Here is a 27,831-nt window from a genome sequence, read left to right as displayed (position 1 = left end):
GTCATATTTGGGGGCCTCGTTTTAGCATGTGGCCCTTTCTCCGGCTCTGGGTAGTATCCTTGCGTTGTGAACCTTACTGCGTATTGCCATGGTTTTATGATGCTTGTTCCTATTGACGTCGTGTTTCAAAGCGGTGGTAGATTTGAACTAAGCAGTTCTCCATGAAAAAAGCCACATTCTTTCATTTTGCACATCTGACGACCTAAACCATGCTTTAAAAATATTGCTTGCCCTCCGGACGTGTTTGGGAGCGCAGGAAATGGCGTAGGAAATTGCAAGAGTTCCAACTTTCTTGAAGTAACGAGAAACCTACATTTTTGTCATCATTTATTTTGCAAGTGGCCAACATGGTTACCAGCTAGCTCTCGTCTATACTTTCCTTTCGCTACATGCGATCTTACGGAAACATTACACTTATCGCAACTCTCATGTGAAGTTACTGAAAGTACATCAGACTACTTCCCGTTGGACGTCACAGTTTTACAGATAGTTAAGTCTTATTTTAGAGCAACGATTTTTCTCGGTCCAGAAACAAGTGTGGAGAAAATTCGTTCGAAACTGTGGAAAACGTTTAAACCGGCAAAGAAATGATGAACTTCACAACCTGACGCAGCGAATCACTTTTTCCACCGACAAAATCGTCATTCCGTGGTCCGCAAATATGTTATTTTTCCCTGGTCATTCTGGAGTCATCGATTGTACACCTCACTTTGCAAGTAGACTATAATAATCCTGTTTGGCCCTGGTCACGTTATATACAGCTGTCTCCTTGTGACAATCGATGAAGCGGGCAGGACCAGCGCGGAAAATATTGCCTCTGGCCATTTGTACATTAAGCCTACACGTACACAACATGTCGACAAGGAAATTGATATAGATAACTTAACTATAACACGTATGTATAATTATCCTATAGAGTTAGTATCACGTACACGTAATCTAGAGATATTAAAGTTTAATTGTCAAAATACTGTAATAAAAGTGCCCTCGGGTTATTACAGTAAACGGCAGACATGAGGTTCAACCAAAATCATTTTGTGTAGGAAAGCGTATGTAGAAATACCTTCAAGTAGGCCTATTGTGTCTGATAGATAGTCGAGGTATCATACATAGGCCAATTTTCAGCAATGGTCGAAATGTCAAAAAACTAATAGCCGTAGCTTAGTTGTATTTAATGATTTCAACGTTCGTAATTGATTGACTTCGCTACAGTGCATCAACTTAAGATTTGCCATGAACATGACCGCTTCCTACCCGTCGAACACGCCGACATCAGCGGTGGTGCAGCCTCAAGCACAAATTTTCATTCAACCCCAACAGGCTTTCAACTCCAGTAAAGCCAGAAAACTCCGAGGAATCGCGGTGAGCACTTTCAATGGTTAATTTCGGGCGGCTGGAAATGATCTATCTTGCTGATTGCTCGTGAATGCTTATTGATGTTAAGAAGATTAGTTTACTTTGTAAGGAATAGCTGAGACATAAAACAGGAAATGTATCCGATACGTCAGCGGTCGATTATAATTAAAGTGAAGGGCAAATCTAAAAACAAGTAGGCCTTAAATCAAAGAATATATAGTAGTAAAGTAAACATACTGCTAGTGAAAGAATTTTTGATAATATGTAGTGGTTGAACAGTTATTACCAAAACTCTATAGCTCTACTGTAGGTACAGAAGGTGTGGTAGGCTAGCTAAGGTTTGGTGACACTTAATCACGCGACACTTGATCACGCGACGTTTAATCACCGACACATAATCACTAGGACATTTAATCACGCGACACTTAATCACGCGACACATAATCACTAGGACATTTATTCACGCGACACATAATCACTAGGACATTTAATCACGCGACATTTAATCACACATTTACAATGTTTATTTACATTTACAATTCACAGCAATGTTATGCATGGGAAATGTAAGCAACTGCACTAAAATCTCGCTTGACAGATAACGGTCAACTGTGTTTTGCACGCGCAGTTTCAGTGCCTTGTACCGCATTGGAATAGAAGGTTGAGTACCAGCAATTCCTTGCAGAAACGTTGCACGTTGCATTTGTGCACGTTGCACGTTGTGACAATAGAATAATGTTAGATATTAATATTACATAGGTTATACGTAGCAATGCAAAATGACATGTTATTTCCTGATTGGCTAATGTGTTTGTACAAAAACTAAGGTTTGGTTAAAATCTCCCCTTCTTGTCTCTACACATGGTTATGGTTTTGTTTAAATGTGAAAAGATGATGAAAATGTTTCTATTGTGATACAACTTACTTCGGACAATATAACAATTAGACTTTATGAAGCTGGTGTTGATTTAAAGAAACATTATAGAGAAAGCCGGCGCAACGGAGTCAAAGACAATTGTCGGGGAGTTCTAAAAGAAAGACTAACAGCCCTTGGCTTTAGGCCAATTTTAAAAGCAATCCACATCGCCATTCCCACAGAGAGATGCACACGAGCTTGAATTACTGAATTTTCCTCACGCTTTTCCGACATCCAAGTGATTATATGTCGCGTGATTAAATGTCGCGTGATTAAGTATCCAAGTCGCGTGATTAAATGTCCTAGTGATTATGTGTCGCGTGATTAAATGTCCTAGTGATTATGTGTCGCGTGATTAAATGTCCTAGTGATTATGTGTCGGTGATTAAGCGTCGCGTGATCAAGTGTCGCGTGATTAAGTGTCGGTACACCACTAACGCGTTTTAGATGGAATATGGCCTCTCCATAGACCATAGATAGATTAGTATTCAGCATAGTACAGTACATGAACTGGCGGAGTATTCTTGTTTTTACCGTAATTACCGGACTAGCTAAATCCAAGACTGCACTGCATTGCATAGGTACTAACAAGGACCAATACAACAACGGTATGCTCTTTGCGATAGATTTTTGGTAATAGGCCTAACTGTTTAACTACTACATCTTATTAAAAATCCTTACACTGGCATGTTTACTGGCCGCTACTTTTTGATTTCTGGAGATTGGTGCCAACTGGTTCTTGGAATTGCGCCTCACTTTAAGCATATTAAAGTGATCTGAGTGTAATGACATATGCATAGAGCATGCGCGATAAGTCTTTAAGATTTGAATGTGTAATTTTACATTATTTACGGAAGAAATTGCAATAGGCTGTAGAAGTGGTGCTTGGATCATTATGCATCGTATTGGGGGTGGCCGGTCTATCTATCCACCGAAATTGGACATTTAGCTTTTTCTACATATACGGTCGGTCTCAAGGACTATGGTGTGGAGTTTGGGTAAGAACTATAAAATACTCAAACAAACGATCGACACTTTCAAGTCTGTTCTTCGTATTAAAGTGCTAAGCGCAGTAAATTATGGATTTTTTAAAAATTTTATGTTTAGGCAGTCGTTGCTGGGGGACTTGGAATAGCGGCTGGTAGAAAAAGTGCATCGCCTTGTATTGTGAGTAGATTCAAATACGAGAAAGTGAAGATCCGTCAGTTACAAACGAGATGTCTAATTGTTTTTAGGTCAATTGCCATATGGGTTTTGCAATCACTACAGCTGTATTCTCCGCAATACTCTTCGGGTTCGAACTTGGGATGGTTTCAGATGCCACATTGGTGCGTGATCTTGTAGATATTTTTCTTCATATATTTCAAAGAAGTAATCTCCTCCCTATTTCGGCAGAGTTTGGCGTTTGGACTAACTGTCGTGAATATTGCTGCTTCCATGGTATTGTTTATCCTCCTTATTGCAAGCGCATCGTTGACGTGTTATGTGAATCCTCATGGATGTTGCGGTGGAGGATGTGGACAGGTAAGGAGTGTTTTCTAAAATCAGGTTCGACAATTAATATTCGATGTTAATTCAATCAAATTTAGGTTTTAAGATTTAACATGTGATTACTAGATTTATTCCGTTCCTAACCACCAGGTAATGTACATTGCTAACACGACCGGTCAGCCACCGGCGTATGTTCAAAGTAAGTCGTTACAGAAAGTTCCGTGTCACGTGTTCAGTTCTTCTCTTTTGAAATGGTAAAAAATTTGCAGCCTTTGCTTGCAGATGTGCAGCCTGACCAACAACAGACGGGTTACGTTGTTCAAACGGTACTAAGGGGAATGCCACAACCTGCTACACCAGCACTTCCACCGACGACTACCGCCCATTTAGGCCAAGCCATGGCACTTGATCAATTAGACTCTGACGCCATCCAACAGAAACAACAACAAGCTTTCAACAGTATGCGAGCTTCAGCAGAGGGAAATCCATCTCATCCACCACCCTATTCCATATAATTAACCTGCGGTAGTCATCCACTTGAAACCAACACTACACACTTTCAACGGAGTAAAAATTTCTTTTACGGAATTTATGATATACCGTGGCAATCATGATTGAAATTGATTTGTCTACTTTGTGACAACCGAACCATAACCACGTGACTCTATGCTACGTCATAAGCCTACGTTTGGAAAACATCTGGATCGGAAACGATCATGTTGACCTCACCTTGCTTCAGCATAGTCAAAAAAGTAGTCTACGCTCACATACAATCAATCAAAGCGGTAGGGCCTTGAAGAGTTAAAAACGTGCATTATGTGATTAATGTGAACTACAGTGGTAGCACTACGAAAGAAGCTTAGCACGGTAGCCAAACCCATAGCCTACGGAATGTTACGACAATATTGCACACAAAATTTAAAAGAGCAACTTTAATATTTCCAAGCTTCGTTCGACATCGAGTTTGTTTACAACTGGTTTCTTAGCTGGTGAGTGAAGATCATCATTTTTGATGTCATAAGCCAAGACGTTGATAACCAGAGCCATTCTGTAAACAACCATTTTCAAGTCCTGTAGTTGCCTTAAAGTACACAATAGGCTACACTTTGCTTGCTTGCTGAATTAAGTAGTTAAGACGGATGATTTCGTGAGAACAGCATCATCAGCAGGGGCGGCTCGTAAAAATATTTACTTCTGTAATTTTTGTCCAAAACAAATAAAACAAAACACTAAACATTTCAGTTTTCTGTTTTTTCTTTCAAAGCGCTCAATATTTTTTTATTCATTTTTTTTTAATTGGAAGCACTTGGGTTGAACAAAGAGATTTAAACACCAGATTTGTTTACATCGTTTGGGGCTGTGCCTGAAAATGATTTGATTTGTTGTTGTTTTCGACTCGCTGAAGGGAAATTCCCCGTTAACAAATTGGAAGCAAAATAACAAGTAGTTTATGAATAAGGATCGAAGAGTACGGTAGCAGTCCTAAATCCTACAAAACTGTGTGCAGCTTCCCCTGTCTGAGACTCCTTTACTTTCGCGTGCCCATATCAGGATCGAGTGTTAAGGAATTATTACATCATAATCACAGTGCAGAAGTACATTAGCCTATAAGACGTAAGAGACCCCTGAGGCCCTGCTGGTTTGAAACAACCAGTTTATACTATTAGCAGGCTGGTAGGCCAGCGCTACTGCACTGATATTGGATGATTTAACTACATGCTGTTGCAATAGTACCTTTCATTTATTGCCTATGGTTGTTATAAAAGATGAAATAAGCTGGGACAATGCACGTAGTACAGGTTGTAAAAGTCTTATGGCTACGACCAAACAGAGGGGCCGGGTTTATTCTGAATTAGGTTAGCCTGCAAGGAAAACACACAACCTTTAAAAATCGATATCATTAACTGCAAATATCCAGTAGCCCACATTGAAGCTTTCATTAGGAGCCAGGCCTCATATTTCAGTCTTTTTCAACAAAATCTTGACTCCGCAAGAGACCTAAAAGTGCACTGCAAGTGCGCACTCACAGGCTGCCAGGTACTGAATTTGATGATTTAGCCCCTGTCAGCCTGTCATTCATTTTATTTTTCGTCTTCAATGTGAGGAACGAATAAATTTTGCTGATGCTGATAAGTAGTCGCAAACATGTTAGTAGTTATCAGCAATAATTTCCACAAATTGGACGGGAAAAATGTGACATGGCCTTGAGGTCAAAAACGTGCATTACGGACCAATCAGAGAATGTAAAAAAGATATAAGCTTCAGCACGGCCACCAAACCCAAAAGTTTTCTGCTAAAGAATTGCTATGAATTATGTAAACATGCATTTAACAACTATGTCAAAAATTGGGTAGTAGCATGCAAACTTCAGCTAAGTTTACATAAACCTGCTTGTTGTTGCATCTGAAGGGTGCTACTGAATATAACTGTAACTTTAGTAACCAAATTTGAGTGCGCACTTGTCCAACTCTGCAGATCGGGTTAGGTTAGGCACACGCTTGTTTCAAATAGAGATAGTCGTAAGCGATAAGCCTATAAGTACATTGTAATTTGACATTGTGAGTAGTCTTTGCGATTGCATATGTTCTTAAATTTTTTTGTATTTACCGGTTTTTATGCTTAAGCACAACACAAACCTTTGTTGAAGATCTAGCAGTGAAAAGAACCTTTCTAAGCTTGTTTTGACTGGCAAGATTTTTCCGTTTGCTTACACTTAACAATAGAAATTATTTTCAACCCCCTTTGATTCTTTTTTGAATCGCAAGTGTTTTGGACATCAGCTTATGAAAATTTTGCACAGGTGGCTAACACGTCAATTTCTTTACACAGTAAAGGAACGATATTCGAAAAACATTGTGTAGTTTTCGGGACTATGTTGGCGTAAAATCGTTACATATTCACCTGTAGCAGAATATGTGGTAATGGTACACAAACACAACAGGCTCAATGTGCACGCCAAACTTTTTGAAGTTCACTCCAACCAATTAAACAAAAGCCAAATTTCTCTTTTGCCAAACGAAAGTCGAACAGAAGCCAAATTTCCCTTTTCTGCTTCACCGGAAGCAAAAAAGGGAAAGTTATGATAAATACACAAAGAATTAAGGTTTCTGTGCATGCCAAAATATGTGTCTTTTCGCACACAATTTACTTCAAAAACTGACATGAATACCAGCCAATCATATCACTTGACTGTCTATACCTGGCGCATAATGATTTCAAAAAGTTAGGTTGTTACTCTGCTGTTTTGAATCTAAAGCTGTACAAGCGTAGTCAAGATGGGGATAATATGCGAGCTCTGTGGAAAATTTCCGATTACCTTTTACTTGCCCATCAACTTGCAATAAGGCATCTAGCTGTGTTATGTGAAAGGTTGTGCCTTACTACACATATGTTAGCAAAATGGTTTAAAATAATGCAGCCACTACTTTCTGTACCTAGCACTTATTTAGAAACTGCTCTGTGAAATCTCTGCTTGCCAAAATGAGCAGAAAGTACACAGAGATGCACAAATTGTAGATATCCTTACTTTGTATCAATATTTCACAATAACTTCTATAATATCTCTTGTTTTATGTAGCCATTGTTAACTATTCTGTACGTTTGTGAGTATAGCAGAAGAATTGTGATGTTGTGAGTTTACACTTCCACAGCTGTGTGTTAGCCTTAAAAACTGCAAGTGTGAAATCATGAAGTTGCTGATAAATTAGAAGAGTGCTGTTTTGTGACAACAGCGGAGCATCATATATCATTGTCTTGCCGTGACCTTTTGTGAAGAAAAAATACTAAATTAATTTTTATGTTGAATTTGTTATCTTGTGCTCACAAATATAGTGGTTATTTCATGGCATTGAGAGCGTACTCCATGTAACTACTCATCTCTACAAATTTATTTCAGCTAACTTAAATGTCGGTAAAGTTTCTCCCTGCTAAACACTGTTTATTATGAGCCAACAATGGTGCAGTGGGTACATCCTCTCCCACTTGAGCCTGGACCTTTTGATCTTCTCACTTATTGTTCTTCTTCTGCATCGTTTGATTTCTATGTTCAATTCTTCGCGGCAACTGACTAAACAGCTTGACACAGTATCTGGGTTTCACCTAAAAAAAAGTGTATATAGCTCCTTGCATTGGCTGAAAGGACACACACACTTTGTAAGCAGAATACAAATAAAATTTTTAGCCTCATTTAACTATATATCATTTTACTATATGTGGATTAGAAACTAGTGACTCAAAAACCTATGCAGTAATCCAGTTGTTGATTAATCCATTAAATGTTAATTTCTATTATGTAAGAATTACACTGACTAAGAGCTTTATTGCAGTACCCCCAAAATGAAGAAGGATTTTTAAAGGCAGCAGGTCGGACTTCTCATTTTCCTGGACTATTTAACTTCCAAGTAGTGAAAAATCTCTCCTTTTTGCATCTTTATCATCCTGAAGTGATCAAGCCTGTACTGGCAAGCTCCGGTAAGATTTAAATGTTTGTAGTTGAGGTACACCAGGCAGAGTCAAGGGGACGTCAACTCTAGTTTTTTGTTGACAATCCTGTAGATATATTTGAATGTATGTGAATAAATGCTGTCGTGGCAAGGAGAAGAATTTCCCCAACGTTTTCAGTTGATATTAGTTTGTGATGCATACTGCATAGACACCTGTAGTAGGGGTTTCAAAACTTTCAAAAGAGGTACCTTCAAATGGCAATAAAACAGTTAGTCATGTCACCTTTGTAGTATATATGTTCCTTGAAATGTTCTCTCAAAAAAGTTAACTGCCTTTCAAGATGAACGTCCCTGAGGCAGCAGAGGGGTAAATTATGTATAAAACTTGAACTTGTGGCCTCAACTTGTATCGGAATGTTAAATGACATATTTTCTTTCTAGCTCCGAAGGGTAAATGGGGGTACAGATTTTTAGAGCCTTGGATCGGGAAGGGATTGCTTACGAGTAGCGGAAAGCATTGGCATCGACATCGTCGTCTCATCACACCTGCATTTCATTTCAACATTCTTACATCGTAAGAGATATGTACCATATATACTTGATTAAATTTGTACAAATGATTTTTTTCGAAAAGTTAAACTCAATGAAATCAAACGTGTGTACATCATACATAAGCGCTAATTAGCAACTTTTCTATTTTCTGCGACTGGCATCCCTGAAAATTTTATCAAGTTTATGTGTGTGCTGTGTAGTTGCAAGTTAAGTCTTTTCATTGTTTTGTTCAGTGAACAATGTTGCATGTCCACCCATTTTCAACAAACAGTGAAATGTTGTAATGAATTATGAAACAGTCGTCACGCCTCTGTTTTTTGAGAAAGCTTTGCGGTCATCTGATTGGACACAAAAAGCTCTTTAAATCAACTATTTGGAAAGTAGGTCAAATTTAAGAAACTGTAACTTCAACTTGAAAGCAATTATCTTACAGCTTTGTTAAAACACTAAGACTCCACTTGATTATCTGCTTCATTTATGTCAAGTCAACTGGTTAGTGGTTAGGTTGCTCTGACACGAGTACAAGTCAATTGTCTCAATTTTACATTGCTGGTTGCCATCTTTTCCCACAACTTGCTACATTGTAGTTTAAGTTTAGGGCATGTTTAAGTAATTCCAAATGGCTGAAATGATGCGTAAAAGCCGATTTAAATTATTTTGAGGTATATTCCCATCTTTAACAACTGTGCAAGAGAAATGCTGGACAAATGGGCAGCAGTTGTAGATGAGCCGATAGAAGTATTCAAAGATGTTGGATTTCTAACTCTAAACACAATGATGCAATGCGCCATGTCATCACACACCGATTGCCAAAATGCAGTGTAAGTTTGAATTGACTTTACTGCTGAACTCAGTAGCATGAAACGGCAAGTTAGTGATATTAGTGTGACAAGGGTTTAGGTTTAGGGGGATTGGTTTGGAAGTTAAGACTGATTGATGCAAACGTGAATGTAATAAGTCCTATTTTTTTTTTATTCAGAGCGGAACAGAATTATATCAAAGCGGTACAGATTCTGGGTGAAATTACAATGCTTCGATTCAAATATCCAATCTTGTTGATTGACTGGATATTTTGGATTTCGCCTGTTGGATGGAAGTTCCGAAAACAAGTTAACTTTGTTCATGCGTACACTGAAAAGGTTTGACCTCTTTCATAAACTTCATCTGGGAACCGTAAATGGTTTTATTCTCATTTTTCTGACCTTTGTTCTGTTGAAACGATGACATTTCAAAACTCAAGATTATTTGGCAATTTTTTTAACATGGATTTTTTTGGTTTGGCTTAAGTGTTGACTAAAGGTTTCTTCGGGTATTTTCATAATGTGGCTGATAACAGAAGTGATGCCGTTGAATGCCTAAACTCAATAATGAAGTCATTTTGATAGATTATAAAAAGTCGGCGTAACTGCCTAAAAACTGACCAAATAAACACCGAAAGCAGTGATCCAACTTTGAAGGATGATTCTGGTAGAAAACGGAAGAAGCTTCTGGACTTTATTGATATTCTTCTAAAAGCAAAAGTAAATTTAAGAATAGGTTTTTTTTGGAAGAATTCGAGCAATCCACCATTGATTGCTTGATTCTTTGATAACTCTGTCAATATTTTGATGTTTGTACATTGTTAGCAACCACATAGCAAAAGCGCCAACATTGTTGTTTTCTTTATATGTTTGTCTCAAAGGATGAAGATGGTTCTGGGTTAAGTGATAAAGAGATAAGAGACGAAGTGGACACTTTTTTATTTGAAGGTCACGACACAACATCAAGTGGTAAGAAAAGTCTTCTGTTTAAAATGTAGCATGCAGTCACATTTTAGATTTTATTTGCATAACTGCTGGTTTATGTTCTTATTTTGGTCTTGGTGAAGCAACTAGGCCAAGAATTTTGATTGCAAAATCATCCTCTTAGATTTATCTACTTAATGTACGGTTTTTGTTCAGGGATATCATGGGCTTTGTATAATTTGGCAAAATATCCAGGATTTCAAGAGCAATGTAGGAAGGAAGTCCAAGAAGTAATTGGCAACAATCTGAATGTGCAATGGTGACTGATTAATTAATTTTGTGTAGTATCCATTAATAATTATAATATTATAGCGCTCGTGTATCCACTTAACCTTGTTTCCAGTTTTATGGTTTGTAGGTGCTATGATTTCGCTGAAAGGTTAAAACCTAACTTACATCTCCATTAGGTCAGATCTACCCAAGCTTGAGTACCTAACTATGTTTATAAAGGAGAGCTTGCGCCTGTATCCCCCGGTGTGGCTGATTGCTCGACAGCTCAAAGAAGACCTTCCAATGGAAAGTGAATTTAACAAATCAGGCGGGGACATCCCCAAAGGCACATCTGCCGTTGTCCACATATTCACCCTTCATCGGAATGTCAATTTATGGGAAAAAGTTGAAGTACGTATTAATTCGGTCAAATCTTCAAGCCAGTTTGTATTAAACTTGAAGATAATCGGGTAACATGAAAAAATGCAGCTTTGGTTGGAATGTCACTTATTCTACATGTAACAATATTTGTTATTTCTTTCCAAACAGGAGTTTATCCCCGAAAGATTTTCAAAAGAGAACACGGCAAAGCGCCCCCCACTCACATACCTTCCGTTTTCGGCCGGGTCGAGGTTTGCATTTTGATTATGACGAAGTAACATTGCACGATTCCTGCAAGTTATCGAATAAAACTTTCTGACTGAATCCGAAGCATTTTGCTTGAATTGTTAATTTTACCTTTTTTCTTTTACTTTGTCCTTCCTTCAGCTCCTCATTATTTAGTCTGTAAATAACCCCCGGTTTCCTACAGTTTACTTTTTCTCTCATTTTTTAACCTGTTCATCTGTTTAGAAACTGCATTGGGCAGAATTTTGCGATGAACGAAATGAAGGTTGTTTTGGCTCAAGCCCTGCGACGATATAAGATGTCTCTGGACAACCTACCTACTCCAGAAATGAGTCCTCAGCTGGTGCTGAAATCCACGGATGGAATTTATATTAATTTCAAACCTATATAAGGTATCTTCATGATGTTGTGATAATCGGTGTATGTTGTGCATATAGATTGATTATAAAGCATACTTCCTGGTTTTGCAAATCTGCTTAGCAAGGCTTAAGCATTGTGTGCCAATGACTTCCTATTTACCGTTTTAATTCGTGGCATTAAATATCATGCGTATATATTGCCTAAGCTATTCGTTCATTCATTCGTCTAGTAAGATCAGCTCTGTAACATGGAGGTTTTTATGCTGTTGCTGTGCCAATGTTCTGTTCAAATGTAATCGTTCAAAGAAGCTTCAATATAATCAGTATATACAGTTGTCATTCCTGTGTAACATTGTTGAAATCAATTTGAAGAAGTTCAGTATCAAGTTAGATAACTTTGTTGTCATCTTCACAAGACAATAATTCGTTAAGGTGAACAATTAAGTCTAAGGTTGAGAAAAGCAGACAACGACCTTATGAGACTCATATATCATCATCCGCAATAAACAATTCGAATAGTAAACATTGTAGTGAAGTGGGTCAACCTGTTAAGTTCAACAACCATAAACAACCCATTCCATTACAATGTTATTAATTTGATTTAGTTTGGTTTTAAAATGTTGTACCCTTGTTAAACAGGCAACTGCATTTGCATTTAACAACACTGAGGTTTGATTGTTGCAACTTTCTTCCACCCTCTAGCGGTTATCATAAATAAAATCACCAAAGTGTCTTCCGATTACAATTGTACATCCCTATGAAGTATAAATATAACATAAGATAAAAAAAATTAAAGTTAAGAAATGATTATATTAAACAGGGAAATAAAAATGTCGATCAATTGTGATTTATTTTAATGGAAGCAGTGAATTGCTGGTTGCAAAATTGGCTGTTATAAGTCTAATACAGAAAACAAATGACTTGTATTAAAAATCAGAGAATCAAATGTTAACACAAGGAGACCACTTCCGACGTAGAAAGTGCAGCAAAGCAATAAATAAGTCATGACAGTTCTTTGTGTTGTAACATATTGCACTAAAAGTTTTATATAGCTGAATCAGATGAATATGTTTGAATAGAACTAAAAGTAGTAGCAGTAAAACTACAATTCATGGCTTCATAAAGGAACGCATTTCAAGCTCACCCAGCATATCAGTGAATTATGTTTTAAAGAACAGAGAAGTTGATCTTTATTCCATCTTTAGCCTTCAGTACAATCATGGGAGCCATGACAGGAGGTGGTTCATCCTCAGGCAATGAGAGCAGAAATCGACGAAGAGTTTGAGCGAGAACAACTTTAATTTCATTCATTGCAAAGTTTTGTCCGATGCAGTTTCTATAAAAATACAACTAAAACAACAAATTGTCTCTGATAAACACCAAAGCACATCTTATTCAGAAATTCTTACTAACTATTTTAAAAACTTCGTTTTTTCAACATTTTTGTAAAATTCAAATCATATTTATTTTAAAATCTAAATTTTTTACTTTGTATCAACAATTATAATTTTCCATAAAAATCAGGCAAATTTAAGCAAAAAATGACAGTTTGTTGAAATAATTGAATTATTTAGTATGTAATAATAATCAGAGCAACTTCAGCATTAAATATTATTTCGCTTGCAAAGTAAACACAGGTCTGAAGGACAATTGATGTGTGCTAACAAAATTTTTATTCATAGTAAAGGTATGAGAAATATATTGATTTTAGTGGAGTTTTAAAGATTGCAAAAAAGATAAAAGCCAATATTTAGGACGAAAACTTAAACAGCAAACTATAATTTTTTTGGCATAAATAACTAACTAATAATGTAGTTATCGAAAACAGTAGCTTGTTGTTCAGTCCAGTACTAAAGCTGATCAAAACGTTTGTCAATAACTATCTCAATATGCAACGCTGGAACTGATAAGTTGAATAAAAATTACCCAAAACAGAAGATTGAGTAAAAGTAAGTAGACTTTATGACAAAGACATGCAATGCTTAATAACTACCTAGAACCAGCAGAAAACGGCAGGTAAGCATGAGATGATAATTTGGTCACATTTAATTTGGAAAATCTTTCCGGAATAAAGTCCTGAAACATAGATGTACATTAAACAAAAGTAAGTAAAAATATTATAACTATAAACTTGTACACTACCATGCTTGCACTCTATGTGTTACTACATTAGCAAGGTTTTGCAGATAAATATTATCCAAGATGTATTGCAAACCACTACATGTTCATTACGTACATTTGGGTTTTCCCATAAGTGTGGGTTGCGATGAAGCGAGAAAAAATGAACGACCATGCGAGTGCCCTTTGGAATATCCCTGCCAGATTTATTGTACTTGCTTGATATTGACAAGTCTTCTGTGAGCTCACGGGCTATGAGCCAGACTGGTGGGTATAACCTTAGGCTTTCTTTAATAAACATTGTCAGATAAGACAATTTATGCAAATCTTCCCTGAACAAAAAATAAAGTTTTAAATTCTGCTGCATTTCAATTAAAATCCTATTTATAACTTGGAACATTAGAAAACGTTTGAAATAAAAACTGCATTATCATACATATGCACTGAAACACTTTAAATAGTTGTGCTATTTTCAAGTACAACAGAGGCAAAAATGATCCTACTATTGCCAATTGATGTATTTACAAAATCATAGACTTACCATTCCACATTTGGTTTCAGTCCAATCACATCATGAATTTCGTTTCTGCATTTTTCTTGAAATTTTGGGTATTTTGCAAGATTGTACAATGCCCAAGATATTCCTAAGAACAAGAATGCTAGTTGTACAAAACGGTTTCAAAAATGTAGAGTAATTGGTGCAGCATAAACAATAGCATAACAACAGCATTAAGTGGTTGGGCATAAAGGTGTTGAAAGCAACAACAATAATTCTCTTGCAGAGAAAAATATTGTACACAACAGTGAAGTGAAAAGCAAAACATAGCTGCACAAAAAAATTTCAAAAATTTAGAGCAATGGTATTGTAAAAAGTCAATGTTTTCCAAAAATCCTATCTCTATCTTAACTTTAATTCAGTGTTTTACATGAAATAAGTGATGCAGAATATAAATATAAAAATGCTGAATACATCATGCGTCAAACAGGACACTGCGGATACGGTATGAGGAAAACAACCAAGTTTAGGTGAAGTGCAAAAATAACACAAAATATAGACCTTTATGTGTAATCTGATCCAACAAAAATCTCGTAAGGAAGTTGTCAAGTTTAAAAAAATATCATATTAATTTCACATTTTATGTCTATGGTTAAAATGTATGCATTTTACATTGTACAACGTTTTGACGTGTGACTTACAAAAATAATGGTAAAACTTACCACTTGATGTTGTGTCGTGACCTTCGAATAGAAAAGTGTCCACTTCGTCTCTTATCTCTTTATCACTTAACCCAGAACCATCTTCATCCTTTAAACATTTTGAAAGATAACTTCGTTTAAGGTATCCAATAAAAACAAGTATCAACATGAAAATAATCGATAGGATAAACTGGCAGATAAAAGCATCCAGTGCCCAACAAGTACTTCGCTGCAAAGATTTCTCTTACTTTCGACTGCAAGAGAACATCGATGAAATCAAGAACTTTACGCTGTTTCGAAAAAACTTCATCATTTTCTTCTGTTGCAATTGTTTGAATGGAACCAACAGTTTGTGTCAGTTGTTTGCGTCGATCCGATATGATCTACTGAAAGAAATTTTCAGACAACAGAGGTGGGTGTTAACACAATGGACAAAGTGGACATCTTTTACCGATTCATATTATGACAAAAAACACAAAATATGTTCATATTGTACAAACCTTAGCCGTGTAGGAATGGACAAACTCTATCTCTTTGCGATATCTTCGCCCAATTGGTAAAAGCCAGAACAACCAATCAATCAAATACAAAGGCTGGTCAAGACGTTTCACAGATATTTTACTCAACGCATGAATAGATTTGATGTATGGATGTCCTCTAAAGATTTACATAGGTTAAGCCAATACCACAGTTATTTGAAGCAATCACTAACATAATTCAATTTATACACAATAATTCATAGTTGCAATACAAAAAAAATGTTTATGAAACTGTAATAGGAAATACTTGATTTTTTGACAATCAGTTGTTGACGACATGGTGCAACGCATCATTGTGTCCAGAGTAAGAAGACCGATGTCTTCAAACACTTCTATTGGTTGTTTCATTACATCTTGCCACTTATCCAACATAACTTTACTGCATTCGTTGAAAATCCCAATGTATCTGCACCAACCCACATATTCTGCTTAAGATGTCGATGGTCTGGTTTTATTTTTTCTTGCAAATAACTCACGATTTTAAGATCCCAAAGTGGAAAGCTGGAGTCAACAAACGTCGATGTCTCTGCCAAAGCTTGCCATTGCTGGTGAGCAATCCTTCGCCTATCCAGGGTTCCCAAAACCCGTAAATATTCTTCTCTTTAATGGCTTTTACAGTATAAAAAAATTAATAAAACACATGATTCCAGAGAAGTTTTATATATTTCATTATAAGTTTCCAAATTAAAGTGCAAGATTTTATGCTGTATTCTATCAACCTTTCTTGTCAAGTGCAACTGACAAAAAAACTGTTGCTTATGTTCAAATCCAACAGCTCCAAGAATTTGAAATAATACATGAAGAAAAGAAAATTAAAAATTTGAAAAAACTTAAACGAAACTAAAGTGATACAGCCCTAACAACCTATCAAACAGTGCATACCTGCACATACCAGTATTACACGATTTTTTCATCAGAAATGCAAAACAGTTCCAAAATCACCTTTTAACATTAGAAATCTTTACCTGTGCTGGCCAGTAGAGGTTTTACTGTGTCGGCATGATGAAGGGTGAGGAATGAAAAATACGAAGCAACATGGAAATTAAATAAGCCAGGAAACTCAGTTGTCCTTTCAACAGCTTTAAGTAACCCTTCTTCAGTGGAAGTATACTGTAAAAAATGGTTGATAATTATTTATTACAGCTTTTATGTATTGTTTGCATTTAGCGTGAGCATTTTGAATCAAAAATGCATGGTTTAAATTTTCGATGAGATCTTTAGTTGATATGCAACACTGTCAGCAATGAAGGTTCCACATGCAAGCTTTAGCCTATTTCAAAATGCATGGTTGGCAAACTGCATATATAAAAAATGGTCAAACCTATGAGCAAAAAAAACAGCTTATATATGCAATAATTGTAACATTAGAGCCATAAATATATTTTGGTTGTAAACTTATCAAGATAAATGCTCTTAGGCAAAGTTTTAATACCTAATTCTAACATAACCAAGAAGAAACTGCAATAACTTGGCTGTCAAGATACATAAAACATATCATCTTGGTATTTTGGAGAGTTTTCGCATAAAAAGGTGGTTGAGTTGTAGTTTAGTAAAAACTCAATATGAGCAGACAGAGAAACATTATGCTATGTCAAAAGTTTTTCACTACGACTTTGTCTGTCAGTTTGTCAAAATGCCCAGGAATCAGTATCATTCAATGCATTTAGCACCCTTTACACAGCATATACCAAAAGAATACCAGAAACAGGACATATCTTGCTTGTGCTTGTGGCACCACAATTGCTGGCTTACCTTTGCAGTGCACACATAACATAGTGCTATTGTGTACTACTGCAGTTAGTGCAAAGTAAAGCTAGTGCGAGTTAGCTAGACTTCGGCTTCACCCAAGCTAACTAATGCTTAAGATTCATTACAACATTTGTGCACACATACCTCGTACAAAAGTATGTTTTCTGTGCAATTCAATTCAAAACACTACTTATCACTTAAACTTATGACAGTAAAAGGTAGATTATAATAGGCTGGCACTACTTTGCCAAAAAGAATGAAAGCATGATACATTCAAATCTTTTTCAAGTTTCTTCTTAACCTAACTTTAACACAGTGAGCCATACCGGTATCTAACCTAAATCTCCATTTTGACCTTCTAATGTTCTGAACTAAATCTAATTTCAAGCTAGTAGTAATAACTAGATCCAAGTGACTATTTCACAGCACAGCATGTAGGTCACTCAATCCATTGTTAGAGGTAGGTGGTTAGGTTGGGAGAATAAATATCATGCAAAAGTCAATTTAAGCTGTTTAAGGTTTTGTTGGAGTTAGATTTAGATTCAGGTTTAGGTTGCTATTTTATAGTATTCAAGTTAGGCGAACAAGAATCTTTAAAACATATCTTTGAACGAAAGATGTTTTCTTGGTGAAATAGTGGCAGCCTAACGGATTAGTTATAAATGCTGTATATTGACATATCAATATCAATTTTTTGCATACACATTTTCCTAACCTAACCATTTATTTTATTAATAGACTGAACCTACTTTTAGTGAAATCATTTTTTACTTTTCAAGTTATTTAAACACTACGCTTGAAAACAATTGGCCTGTCTGGACTGGCAATAAACATGTTGGTACTTACAAAAGCAGAATGTCCCTTAAGCCAGTGCAATTTTTTGTATTTGCTCGAACTAAGATGAAATCCAGCAATCCTGTCTTGATGTTTTGTTTCTTTCCACGCTTTGTAAAATATGAGGACGTAATGATGCAAGATTAAAATTATGAGTGAAAAAATGATCAAGTCTATGCCAGCTTTAGAGAAAACAATTCCACTTCCAGGTGTAAATATATACAGAACGTAATTCATCGTTGCATTCATCAACCAGTTAATTTTAGGTGAGCAAGGTAGCCGTGCTGCTTCCAAAAATGCATTCAAGTTAGGCTTAGCCAGGACCGTGGATCAGTAATTTTCATTTTACCACTGGTAATGGCTGCCATTATGGGGAAATTCCCAGTCATGAAAAATAAACAAAATTTGCGAAACCAGGCATTGCAGTAAATATGAGTTGTGTTACGTGTTCAACACTCAGTGTCGCTGGCATTGTAAGTAATGTCTTTGGGCAAGGCATTAACGACGCTTGCTTTTGTTCACCTAGTAAACCTGGTAAACAGTGCTTAATTAGCGGACAAAATAAGAAAAACTGAATAAAACAAAAGCCTGGAACAAAAAATGTGTGACAGTGGAAACTTTGCCCAAACGAGAGCTCGATAACTGAACTCGAGCAATGAGGAATCTTTGTCGCTTGTGAAAGTCCTGCAAAACCTTTATTCCATTATGATGCACTGTATATGAATATTATCAGCTGAAACATTTTCTTTAGAAATCACAAAATGTGTTTGTTAATAGGCCAACAAGAAATATTACGCTACAGGCTTGTAACCTACAAATTACTTAGCACGTTCAGGTCCAGAACTCAGACAAACTTGAGTTTATTTTATTGATTGGCTATGTTTTTGCGGAGAGACGTTTCCAAAGAGCTTTTGTGCGTCTCCGTGTCTAAAACGACTGATAAAAAGGTTAATCTACAGTAAGTCCTAAAAAAAGTTTAGTTTGAACTTGAACTTAAAACGTTTATCAGTGGCCCAAAAGAAAATAACGGAACTACTGGATAAGAATTTGCTGTCGACAAATGTAACCAGGAAAAAACAAAGTATACTTCTCCCTTTGCAAAAAGAGCTTGTTTATACAGGTCTATTATAAAAACTGTAGCAACGGATAACTGTGGATTTTGGCTTTGTTTGTCGCTCCGCACAGTTGGGCCTAACGATATGATATGATAAGAATGTGAATTTTAAATGGCGTACATGTAGACATATCAATAATGTACACAATATATATGAATAACTCCAGAATTAATAACAAAATCGCCATAAAACTCAAATTGGTCGATAACTCCCAAAATTTAGGATAGTTGTCAAAGTTTGAGTAAGTTGTTTGGACTTTATTATTAAACATTCTTCATGAAACTATCGTAATTCAGCAGTTAAGTAGCCTACCTCATTGTGTGGTGTGGAATATTCCGAAGTTGTGATCATAGTTGGAACAAGAATGATTTTTTGTTGAAAGAGTTCCCATAAAGTGAAGTATCAATTTTTCCTTGCATTTAATAGAATGTTGACTGTTCAGCATTTCTCGCCATCGTTTCGCAGATGTTCGTTATGACAAAAAAGCTTATACATAATTTAAAAGCCAATGACGTACTTAAGCTGCAGCAGCTTTCATCGATTTGACTCGATATTATCGATCAGTATTAGAGCAGCCTATTTCTTCCAGCCAATGTCATCATTACATGCGGCGGATTTTCTATAGCTGCGTTACCTTATTCCAATGCTCGTTTTTTAATGGACGGATGGGCCACACCGATGCGCACTGAGCTAAAGCAAAAGTAATTAGGCAACGTTGAAGATCGATGGATAAGGTCAAGAAAAAAAGAAACATCTGCTGGTTTTAGTTTCTTGGTTCTGCTATAAACCCAACTCAGTATTTGTTTAACTGTAAGAAACCAACTTCGGCATTAGGCATTATAGGCGGCGCCCCATATGGATAGATCTCCAAAAACTGGAAAAGATTTTGAGCTAGGCTTCATGTTAAATTGAAATTGGTGTCGATGTTAAATTTATTTCGAGTACCAGCTCTTAAGTCGCCGTAAGAATGAAAGATTAATTTTTAAACATATGGTTAAGTTCTAAAATTATCGTAAAAGCAGGGGCAATTGCCCTAATGACTTCTAACTTGGCCGAATTGTATCTCTCGTTTGTATGTAGGCTAATAAACCTGTTGGAGCAGTTGTTTTCTTAATTTATGTTATCAGCAATGATCTTGGCAAACACGATCCTTCTGTGCGTTTCCGTTCATGTTTTTGCGATGCCTATTTTTCAAAGTAGGCCTACATCAGCAGATACTTTGAGCAAAACTGAAACGTTGGATAAATCTCGAAATGCATTCGATCAAGCTGCAGATCCTGAGGTCAGTTATGAAATGCAATATTGTAGGCTATGGATCGGCAAATGTTTTGTTAATAGTCGCAGAATTATTGCATAACTCGGCTTTGACAGCACAAAAAATATTTATACAATTTTTTTCGGGTAGATTTTGTCATTACTAATAGAAGCCTATTAACAATTTCAAATTCCTACTTACTCTGTATGCTTTTCGCAAATAGACTTAAAATTCCACTTATGGGGAAAATTGATTAACCTTCAATTACTTAATGTTAAAAAAGACTGTTTTAATATTTCATAACAAACTTGCCAGCATAAAATAATTGTTGAGGAAATCAATAAATTGCTGAGTAGATACTTGATAAGATTCTTTATCTTTGTTTCTTCTCCCTTACAGGCAGTTTGGTCACAAAAAAATTAGCGACAACTAACATTTATCAAAAGCTTTCCAAGCATTTCTGTTTTGTTTAATTGTCTGCGATGCTATTATATGTTATTGAGAAAATCCTTTCATAAAAAAACGATTGTTTTGTTTGCAAGTAGGCCTACCGAATAAGTAGAAATATGCCTGAAAATTTCCTTTTGTTCAGTATTTCCCAAATCCGACTGAGGATCTTCCCCGGAAGACAATTCACAAGAAAAATCACCCAAAAAGAGAACATTCTCCTGGTAAAGTTTCATTCCGTTTTCCCAATCGTTGTTATTTCAAGCGGTGTAAACCCGGGCAAAAATGTGTTCTCGACGGAATAACCAGGAGAGCAACATGCGTGTGCAGAACTCATTGCAAGAAGTCAAACAGGGTGAGAACATGTTTGTAACAAAAGAATAAACATTGAGTGACAATTTAAACCTCATTTGTTTTACCTCATTCTGTGTGTACAGCCTGTTTGTGGGACTGACGGCTCCTATTATTCCAGCCCTTGCGAAATGTATCGATCGTCCTGTATTTCCGGGGCAAGCGTATACGACGCACGAAACAAGGATTGTTTCTATAAAAGTATGACACATAGACTAGCACCAGACATGGTCGTTAGCAGAAGTCTCGATCGCTTTAGATGCTAATTTGGTTTTTGTGTGTTGCATCAATTTAGAAACGACGTGTAACGAAGTCGATTTCTTCAATTTTCTGGACGCTCTGCTGGAGTATCTGGACGCTACTTTGACGATGACGTCAAACGCTGATGACGTAACGGTGGTGTCATCAAACCCCGGTAAAGTGAAGGGTGGAAAACGTTATAAAAGAAGAGCGGGTCGTACTCACCAAAAGAAGCAGCCTTCACCACCGCCTGTCTTCCATATTGACGCGTATCGGTCAAGTTTGAGTGAAGATCTGGATGATGAAGACCGGGTTCGGAATTCAACAAAAACAACTTCCTTCACGACCACGATCGCGAGGTCTCCTGATGTTGCTGAAGTTGATCACAAGTTGACGGATGCGGTTGACGTTCAACCACCGTCACTTCACTTCCGCGGTGACGCACATCCGGAAAGTTTGATTAGGGATTTGGAAAAGCAGGTTAAAGATAAGGAAGTGACGACAGCAACCATTTCCATCGAGAGCTTAGTTTGGGAGAAAAACATGAACGAGGCAACGTCTGCAAACAACCAAACGACAAATGATATAAGCGATGATGTAACACTTGAAGATGCAAACAGTAAAACCATTTTAGATGACGTAATTGATGAAAGCAATGAAAATGATGTCATCAACCCAGCCGCAATCGATTCAACGAGCGAAAATATTTTAAAAAAGTTGGAACTTGAAGCAGTTGAAAATAATTTTTGGGGCGATGACATCATCACGAATGATGTCAGAGGCGATCTCGTGAAGCATCTATTCAAGACCATGGATCTTGACATGGATGGTTTGGTGGGCAGCGAGGAAGTGTACCAGGTATAAAACCCTATATGAATCATCTTAATGATTAAAGCCTTTGAAATAGCAGAGACACAGACACAGTAAAGAACGACTTATTTGATGAACGCAGGTGGGTATTATTCAGAATTTCGACGTTGTTTTACCTTTTCCATGCTCATTATTTCACCTCGTCCATAACTCGGATGCAAATGAAGATGGATCGATGGACATTCGCGAACTTTTCAAAATATACAGTGAGTTAGATTGGACCTATCGTGAATTTGAATGTTCGAACCAACATAAATTACAAAACAAGCTTCTTTTTTTTTTCATTTGCATCAAGCTCATAAACTTTTTCTTGCCAAACCAGAAAGGTGTTTCTGAAATCCCCTGTTTTAGTTTTATTTTTGTATAAAAGCTTAAAATTTTTGTGCTTTTCGGTAATAAAGCCACAGAGATGTAATTAGGTTTCTTGTTACAAGATAGCTTTTGGCCAATTCTCAGCGGCTTTGTAAATGTTCTAACTATTGATTATACGCTACAGCATGCTAAAGTATACAGTACTTGTAAATTATTCATTGTAAGAAACCTCTAAAACAGTGATCAATAAAGCGATCAATCTGTGTTTTTGTTGTCTTATTCATCTTCCGCTAGATATCACTATTGTGCAACTTGCTGATGATTTGAAGTTGATCCACCAGGCGGCGGTATATGGAGAAGAATTTACTCTTCAATGCGATATCGATGGGGAACCAAACCCCATATGGACTCGACGTGGTTACAGTCTTACGTCACAAGAAGAAAATGGAATCCGGGTAAAGTGTCATGAAAACTACAGACCGTAGTGTTCTGTGTTGAAAACGTATCTTCGCAAATCGTAATTATATTTCAGTCTCAAATAGACCTTAGATTTCTGATTCTTTCACAAAAGTAATTGCAAATCACAGTTTCGAACTTGAATTAAAAGGTTGAAGGATCGAAGGTGAGCTTTAGTGCTGCTCATCCAAAGCTTGCTGGTGACTTCAGCTGTCATACGCAGATTCGACCAGACATTCAGCAAGTGATAAAATTGTCAGTGAATACCAAGCCACGGGTGCAAGTATGTTCTGTTTAACGCACGAGTTTGGTGAATTTAATTATTCCTGAGTTGTAACTTTGAGAAGGGAAAGGAAATTGTAAAAGCAAATGCACTGGAAAACATTCTGGATAGTGCGCGCGACATTTTGTCACGTTAAAGTTTTTGACAAACTGTTCCCCTGATCATTTCAGGAGTCATCTTCTTTATTGCGTTCCTTTGCATGTAGGTGCATCCAAGATCGCAGCAAGTTGTTGCCGGCAGTGGAGTAACTATAACTTGTAAAGTGGTCGGGATGCCAACTCCCCTGATAAAATGGATGAAAAATGGGGAAGATTTGGATGTTGATAGCGGAAGGTACCTCATAATGGGTAAGCTTATCACGTCATTGTTGTACATTTCTTTAAATCAGACGTGTTGATGAACGGGGATGTGTCATTTCACCATTATGGAGTTTACAAGTAGAAAGGTTGCATATTAACTCGTAAAAACTTAAACGATTTAAGTTAATGCAGTTAAGCAATTATTACACATGATATGACCCTTTTACTTTTTGCAGAAAACAACACCGAGGTCCACATCAACCAAGCATTGCCTTCAGATAGCGGAGCTTACAGCTGCGTAGCAAGCAACAACGCCGGTCTAGATGAAAACGACGGAATTGTATTTGTTGAAAACGGAACTTTGCAAACAGGTTGGTGTAAAAAGATTTAATGAGATGTCTGATAGATGTATTTATGCTCACAATTTCATCATTTATAATCGACATCATCCAGAAACAGCTCCAAAACATCTTGCAGCTTACTTTGTCTTTCATCGAGGAGGCATTTTGATGATCAGTTCAGAGAACTGCGCCATTCTTCGACGAATAGATGCCACTGACATGGTTCCTGGCTTATTAAAGCAGGTATCGCCTGGACGAAATAAACCTGAGAGATAAAGAATGAAATGTTTTAATTTTATATATAATGCACCATAAAAACGCAACGCTTGGAATAACAACGCTGCTTTGGGAACTTCAATAACCCAACAATAGACTACAGTTTTCAATTAAACTACCCTTTAGTAAATATCACAGAGTTTCTTGTCTTGTCAGAACAAACTCTGCAAAAGCACAAAAGAAGGCGAACCACAGTGTAGATGGTCCAGTGCAGTGTCAGTTGGATCGAGGTTTGTTTATGCGGCTCAACCGGACGAGAACAGATTGGTTGTCTTGGACACGAGATTGCATAAACTGGTTGAAGTGATCGCAACCGACGCTTTCCCTGTATCTCTTCATTATGCTGCCTCCTCTGACCAGGTTTGATTGAAAACGTTGCAATTGTTGGCATCCCAGCATTAAATAACGTCTTGTAGTCTGTCGTGAAAGTTATTTTTCATTGCGAAGCACTAAAGTTACGTTGAACTCGTAAGAAGTGTTCAAGTACATTTTACACCTAAATACTTGCTTCACATTTTTCTTTTTTCATTTGGTAGCTTTAATGTTAATAAGAATACTTTGTTAATAATTAAAATTTCAAATGAGTTATTTTCTTATTGTAAACGAAACAAAATCTATTTTAACAAAGTTGAAAAGCAATTTTTAGTGTAATTTGATTTTTTTTTAGTTGTTCGTGTTATCTTGGATTGATCAAACATGTGGGATGTCGGTTCTGCAAGTCATTTATGCCGCCAGCGTCCCCGGTGTCCATTCTTCAGTTCAAATACAGCCATTTGCTGGCAGCAATGATATAGATTTATCTGTATTTAATTTCTTTTTGCCACCAGAGAGTTCGGTAAATGAAGAAATAAAGCACGGATTTGTCGCGCACAAAGGCCAGCCGGTGGGTCAAACGAGTACAATAATGCATGCGGATTTTATTATTTTATGACAAAACAAAGCTACAGATTGTTCGCATCGAACATTCGTTGACAATATAATTGGTTTGTTCAAAATTTATTGATTGTAATTATAAGAGAAAAAAGCGTAATACCTGCTCTGCTATTGTGGCATTGTCAACATTTCAACAATACAAGAGAGTCGCCGGTGACGAATAATCCTTAATTATTTAATTCTGTTTATCATCTAGAATTTTATTGTCACTCTTTCTTCTGCACGAAAATTATAAGCACGAAAAGTTGAAATTTTTGTCAGAAAATCTATAAACTTGACCTTTCGACCTTGCTGTACGACAATGACGTCATCGATCTTCAACCTTACAACTGCGTCCCTAAACACTTCGCGTATCGGCCAATTGGTGGCCTTTTGGATGTCACGTGCCAAGGGGATTCCTCGCGTACACTGAGCGTCGAGTATCTGTCAGGGCGGGTAGTGGCGACCGGGGAAGGTAATTTTAATCAAGAGTTGTTTTATTTTGAGAAAAAATTGGTGAAATATTTGATTTGCTGTGGCTGCGAAATGATTTGCAAATAGTATGAGCTCTGTTTGACAAAGAAAATACAAAGATATGCTAAAGAAGTTATTAAAGATCTGTATCTTATCACAGTTATCAGTATCTTTTTCATTCCATAACAATGAATTAAACCAAACTGAAAGAAAACTTCTTAAAATAGAAACTAAACTCAAAATAAAAAGCTATAACAATTATGCCAGCAAAGTTAATTGCTAGTTAGATTCAGTTCAAAATTAAACGATCTAACGTACCAGACTATACAAACCATTAATTTATTTACATGCAGAAATTGACTACAGCAAAGAGCACGTGTCAGGCGATGGAAAACACGTTGTAAGGTTGTTTCCGGAGAGACAACTAATCAGGTTACTCAATGTCACAGACTACGGCGAACTCGTTGCAATTGTCGTAAGTTTGAACTACAAGTTGAATCTTTGTATCTAACCGATTATGTTTTAAACCTAATTGATTCTATTCATATCACAAACGAAGCATCATTTCAAGCATAAACATTTGACAAAATTACTTTATCGACTCTATTTTTCTCACAATGTTAGGATTTCCACAGCAATTTTATGCTATCTGACGTCACGTTCGTGGGACGTTTTTCGGGGTCGGATTCGGCTGCTGTCTATTTATCGTCGCAGATGATCGGTAAGCAAACAATTCAAACTGGTGTTTACAGTGAAGCTCATTAGCTGCTATATCCACGGTATTTAGCCCACTTCATCTTATTCTAGTGCTAATCCCATAATGGTTGGATTGACTTTACCACGACCATTTGCTTTTGATTGCTTTTTTACGATTTTATCAGACTATGTAACGTTTGGATTGTAAGCATACTATTAATCTTTAAAGAACGATGATAAATTTCACTTGAAAGAAATAATTTCTTCGATAGGCGATATCATGTATCTTGACGCTTCGAACGGCGCCGTGAACGTTTTGGATGGCTTGTCCGATCCAGTAGATCCATCCAACGTACCTTGGACATCCCGAAGCAGGATGTTGGCAGCAAGCACGTGGTGAGATGTTAAACAACTGATTGTTTTCACACAATCACATTTTACGTCACACGTTGAGTTATTCTCGCTTTTGTGGCTGAAGAAGTTCTGCAGTCAACGTTTAAGCTAGTTTCGTTAGAAGCGAAAACTACAAAAACAAAGAAAAGTGTTGCAAAAATTTTTTGTTTTTTTAGGTATGATCGCCATATCGCTGTTGCTGGCGCTTCTCAGCTGGAGATAATCGACGTCACCACCAATGACGTGTCATGCCGTTTAAATGACGTCAACGATATAAATGTAATAATTTGGACAGAAGGAAGAAAGTAAGAAATGGAGAAGAATGAAAACCATTGAAAATTGGTTTGAAACAACCTTCGCAAAGTAATGTTTGCATTGTTTTTGCGTTATTTGAAACTGTTAATTTCAGATTTATCTTATGTATTTATGTTTATGTTTATTGGCGGTTTACTTTGTACCCTCGTTCTGATAAGAATTCGTACTCGTGTATAAGACAGCCTCTTAAATGCTCTTTTGTTGACTAATTTTACTGGCCAGCCATAAAAAATTAGTCGCCAAGTTTTCACATGCCGCTTGTAACTTTAATATAATTAATTAATTGGCGTCGTTCGTATTTGTCGGATTTTCTGATCATTCTGAGTGTTTTTTTTTTATTTGTTAAGTATCTAAAACTATATCCTTTTGTTTCCTTTAAAGTAAAAGCTAGAAGTGAAGATATATGTGGGTCTGAATCTATTGTGTTGTTATGGTGGTGAATTCGCAAAAACGCTTCAGCTATTCGTGTTGACGTGTTTGTGCCCGCGTGAGTACATTTGGCCGAGGTTAAACTTGGCTTGGTAACATGAATGCATCATCACCGGCTGTCATGTTCATTTTGCTCATTGTAGCGTCTTATGATTTTTATAGGTCTGCTTAGGCATCAAGTGTATTCCAACTT

At 36.7% G+C, this 27,831-nt stretch overlaps 4 protein-coding genes across 6 annotated transcripts; 3 read left to right on the top strand and 1 right to left on the bottom strand.

Annotated features, from left to right (window-relative positions):
* Positions 1 to 1,038: 1,038 nt before the first annotated feature.
* On the top strand, positions 1,039 to 4,872 carry LOC143470431 (uncharacterized). The gene is made up of 7 exons (XM_076968565.1): positions 1,039 to 1,362; positions 3,142 to 3,270; positions 3,380 to 3,439; positions 3,508 to 3,600; positions 3,668 to 3,796; positions 3,890 to 3,962; positions 4,046 to 4,872. Exons 1-7 carry the CDS (start codon positions 1,234 to 1,236, stop codon positions 4,276 to 4,278), a joined length of 846 nt encoding a protein of 281 aa, XP_076824680.1. The 5' UTR covers positions 1,039 to 1,233; the 3' UTR covers positions 4,279 to 4,872.
* A 2,759-nt stretch (positions 4,873 to 7,631) lies between these two features.
* Positions 7,632 to 18,492, bottom strand: LOC143470429 (leukotriene-B4 omega-hydroxylase 3-like). 2 transcript variants are annotated; one of them, XM_076968561.1, is made up of 12 exons: positions 18,187 to 18,492; positions 16,557 to 16,701; positions 16,068 to 16,200; positions 15,839 to 15,997; positions 15,553 to 15,709; positions 15,301 to 15,435; positions 15,074 to 15,161; positions 14,397 to 14,499; positions 13,974 to 14,187; positions 13,731 to 13,813; positions 12,882 to 13,073; positions 7,632 to 7,861 (listed from the first exon to the last, which is right to left on the bottom strand). In XM_076968561.1, the coding sequence occupies exons 1-11, from the start codon at positions 18,421 to 18,423 to the stop codon at positions 12,905 to 12,907; spliced, it is 1,623 nt and encodes a 540-aa protein (XP_076824676.1). In that variant the 5' UTR covers positions 18,424 to 18,492; the 3' UTR covers positions 7,632 to 7,861; positions 12,882 to 12,904. The 2 variants fall into 2 exon arrangements, with proteins under 2 accessions (XP_076824676.1, XP_076824675.1); XM_076968560.1 differs by lacking the exon at positions 7,632 to 7,861 and adding an exon at positions 12,110 to 12,492.
* LOC143470430 (cytochrome P450 4F6-like) lies at positions 7,706 to 12,076 on the top strand. Of its 2 annotated transcripts, XM_076968562.1 has the most exons (11): positions 7,706 to 7,915; positions 8,089 to 8,233; positions 8,647 to 8,779; positions 9,420 to 9,578; positions 9,737 to 9,896; positions 10,143 to 10,277; positions 10,439 to 10,526; positions 10,698 to 10,800; positions 10,949 to 11,162; positions 11,301 to 11,383; positions 11,604 to 12,076. In XM_076968562.1, the coding sequence occupies exons 1-11, from the start codon at positions 7,706 to 7,708 to the stop codon at positions 11,767 to 11,769; spliced, it is 1,596 nt and encodes a 531-aa protein (XP_076824677.1). In that variant the 3' UTR covers positions 11,770 to 12,076. The 2 variants fall into 2 exon arrangements, with proteins under 2 accessions (XP_076824677.1, XP_076824678.1); XM_076968563.1 differs by lacking the exons at positions 7,706 to 7,915; positions 8,089 to 8,233; positions 8,647 to 8,779 and adding an exon at positions 8,998 to 9,137.
* A 1,793-nt stretch (positions 18,493 to 20,285) lies between the features above and the next one.
* On the top strand, positions 20,286 to 27,760 carry LOC143471168 (follistatin-related protein 5-like). The gene is made up of 17 exons (XM_076969549.1): positions 20,286 to 20,571; positions 21,137 to 21,346; positions 21,429 to 21,543; positions 21,638 to 22,440; positions 22,535 to 22,658; positions 23,059 to 23,219; positions 23,372 to 23,503; positions 23,709 to 23,850; positions 24,039 to 24,173; positions 24,256 to 24,386; positions 24,576 to 24,779; positions 25,087 to 25,302; positions 25,614 to 25,806; positions 26,159 to 26,280; positions 26,430 to 26,526; positions 26,774 to 26,897; positions 27,071 to 27,760. The coding sequence occupies exons 1-17, from the start codon at positions 20,407 to 20,409 to the stop codon at positions 27,201 to 27,203; spliced, it is 3,207 nt and encodes a 1,068-aa protein (XP_076825664.1). The 5' UTR covers positions 20,286 to 20,406; the 3' UTR covers positions 27,204 to 27,760.
* The last annotated feature ends 71 nt before the right edge of the window (positions 27,761 to 27,831 follow it).

The sequence above is a fragment of the Clavelina lepadiformis genome, chromosome 9 (genome assembly GCF_947623445.1).
Source record: "Clavelina lepadiformis chromosome 9, kaClaLepa1.1, whole genome shotgun sequence".
NCBI lineage: Eukaryota > Metazoa > Chordata > Ascidiacea > Aplousobranchia > Clavelinidae > Clavelina > Clavelina lepadiformis.
Note: the sequence above shows the minus strand (reverse complement) of the source record. Positions and strands in the feature narration are given on the sequence as shown.

Bases quoted from the DNA above. Each gene is read 5' to 3' on its own strand.
- LOC143470431 (XM_076968565.1), top strand. From the start codon at position 1,234: ATGAACATGACCGCTTCCTACCCGTCGAACACGCCGACATCAGCGGTG. The intron at 3,271-3,379 runs GTAAGAACTATA...TTTTATGTTTAG, and splicing joins GACTATGGTGTGGAGTTTGG to GCAGTCGTTGCTGGGGGACT. The intron at 3,963-4,045 runs GTAAGTCGTTAC...CTTTGCTTGCAG, and splicing joins GCCACCGGCGTATGTTCAAA to ATGTGCAGCCTGACCAACAA.
- LOC143471168 (XM_076969549.1), top strand. From the start codon at position 20,407: ATGTTATCAGCAATGATCTTGGCAAACACGATCCTTCTGTGCGTTTCC. The intron at 22,441-22,534 runs GTATAAAACCCT...TGATGAACGCAG, and splicing joins GCAGCGAGGAAGTGTACCAG to GTGGGTATTATTCAGAATTT. The intron at 26,527-26,773 runs GTAAGCAAACAA...TTTCTTCGATAG, and splicing joins TTTATCGTCGCAGATGATCG to GCGATATCATGTATCTTGAC.
- LOC143470430 (XM_076968562.1), top strand. From the start codon at position 7,706: ATGAGCCAACAATGGTGCAGTGGGTACATCCTCTCCCACTTGAGCCTG. The intron at 9,897-10,142 runs GTTTGACCTCTT...TCATTTTGATAG, and splicing joins TTCATGCGTACACTGAAAAG to ATTATAAAAAGTCGGCGTAA. The intron at 10,278-10,438 runs GTAAATTTAAGA...TTTGTCTCAAAG, and splicing joins ATATTCTTCTAAAAGCAAAA to GATGAAGATGGTTCTGGGTT.
- LOC143470429 (XM_076968561.1), bottom strand. From the start codon at position 18,423: ATGAATGCAACGATGAATTACGTTCTGTATATATTTACACCTGGAAGT. The intron at 15,436-15,552 runs GTTTGTACAATA...TTCTTTCAGTAG, and splicing joins TCCATTCCTACACGGCTAAG to ATCATATCGGATCGACGCAA. The intron at 13,814-13,973 runs GTACGTAATGAA...TCTATGTTTCAG, and splicing joins ACTTATGGGAAAACCCAAAT to GACTTTATTCCGGAAAGATT.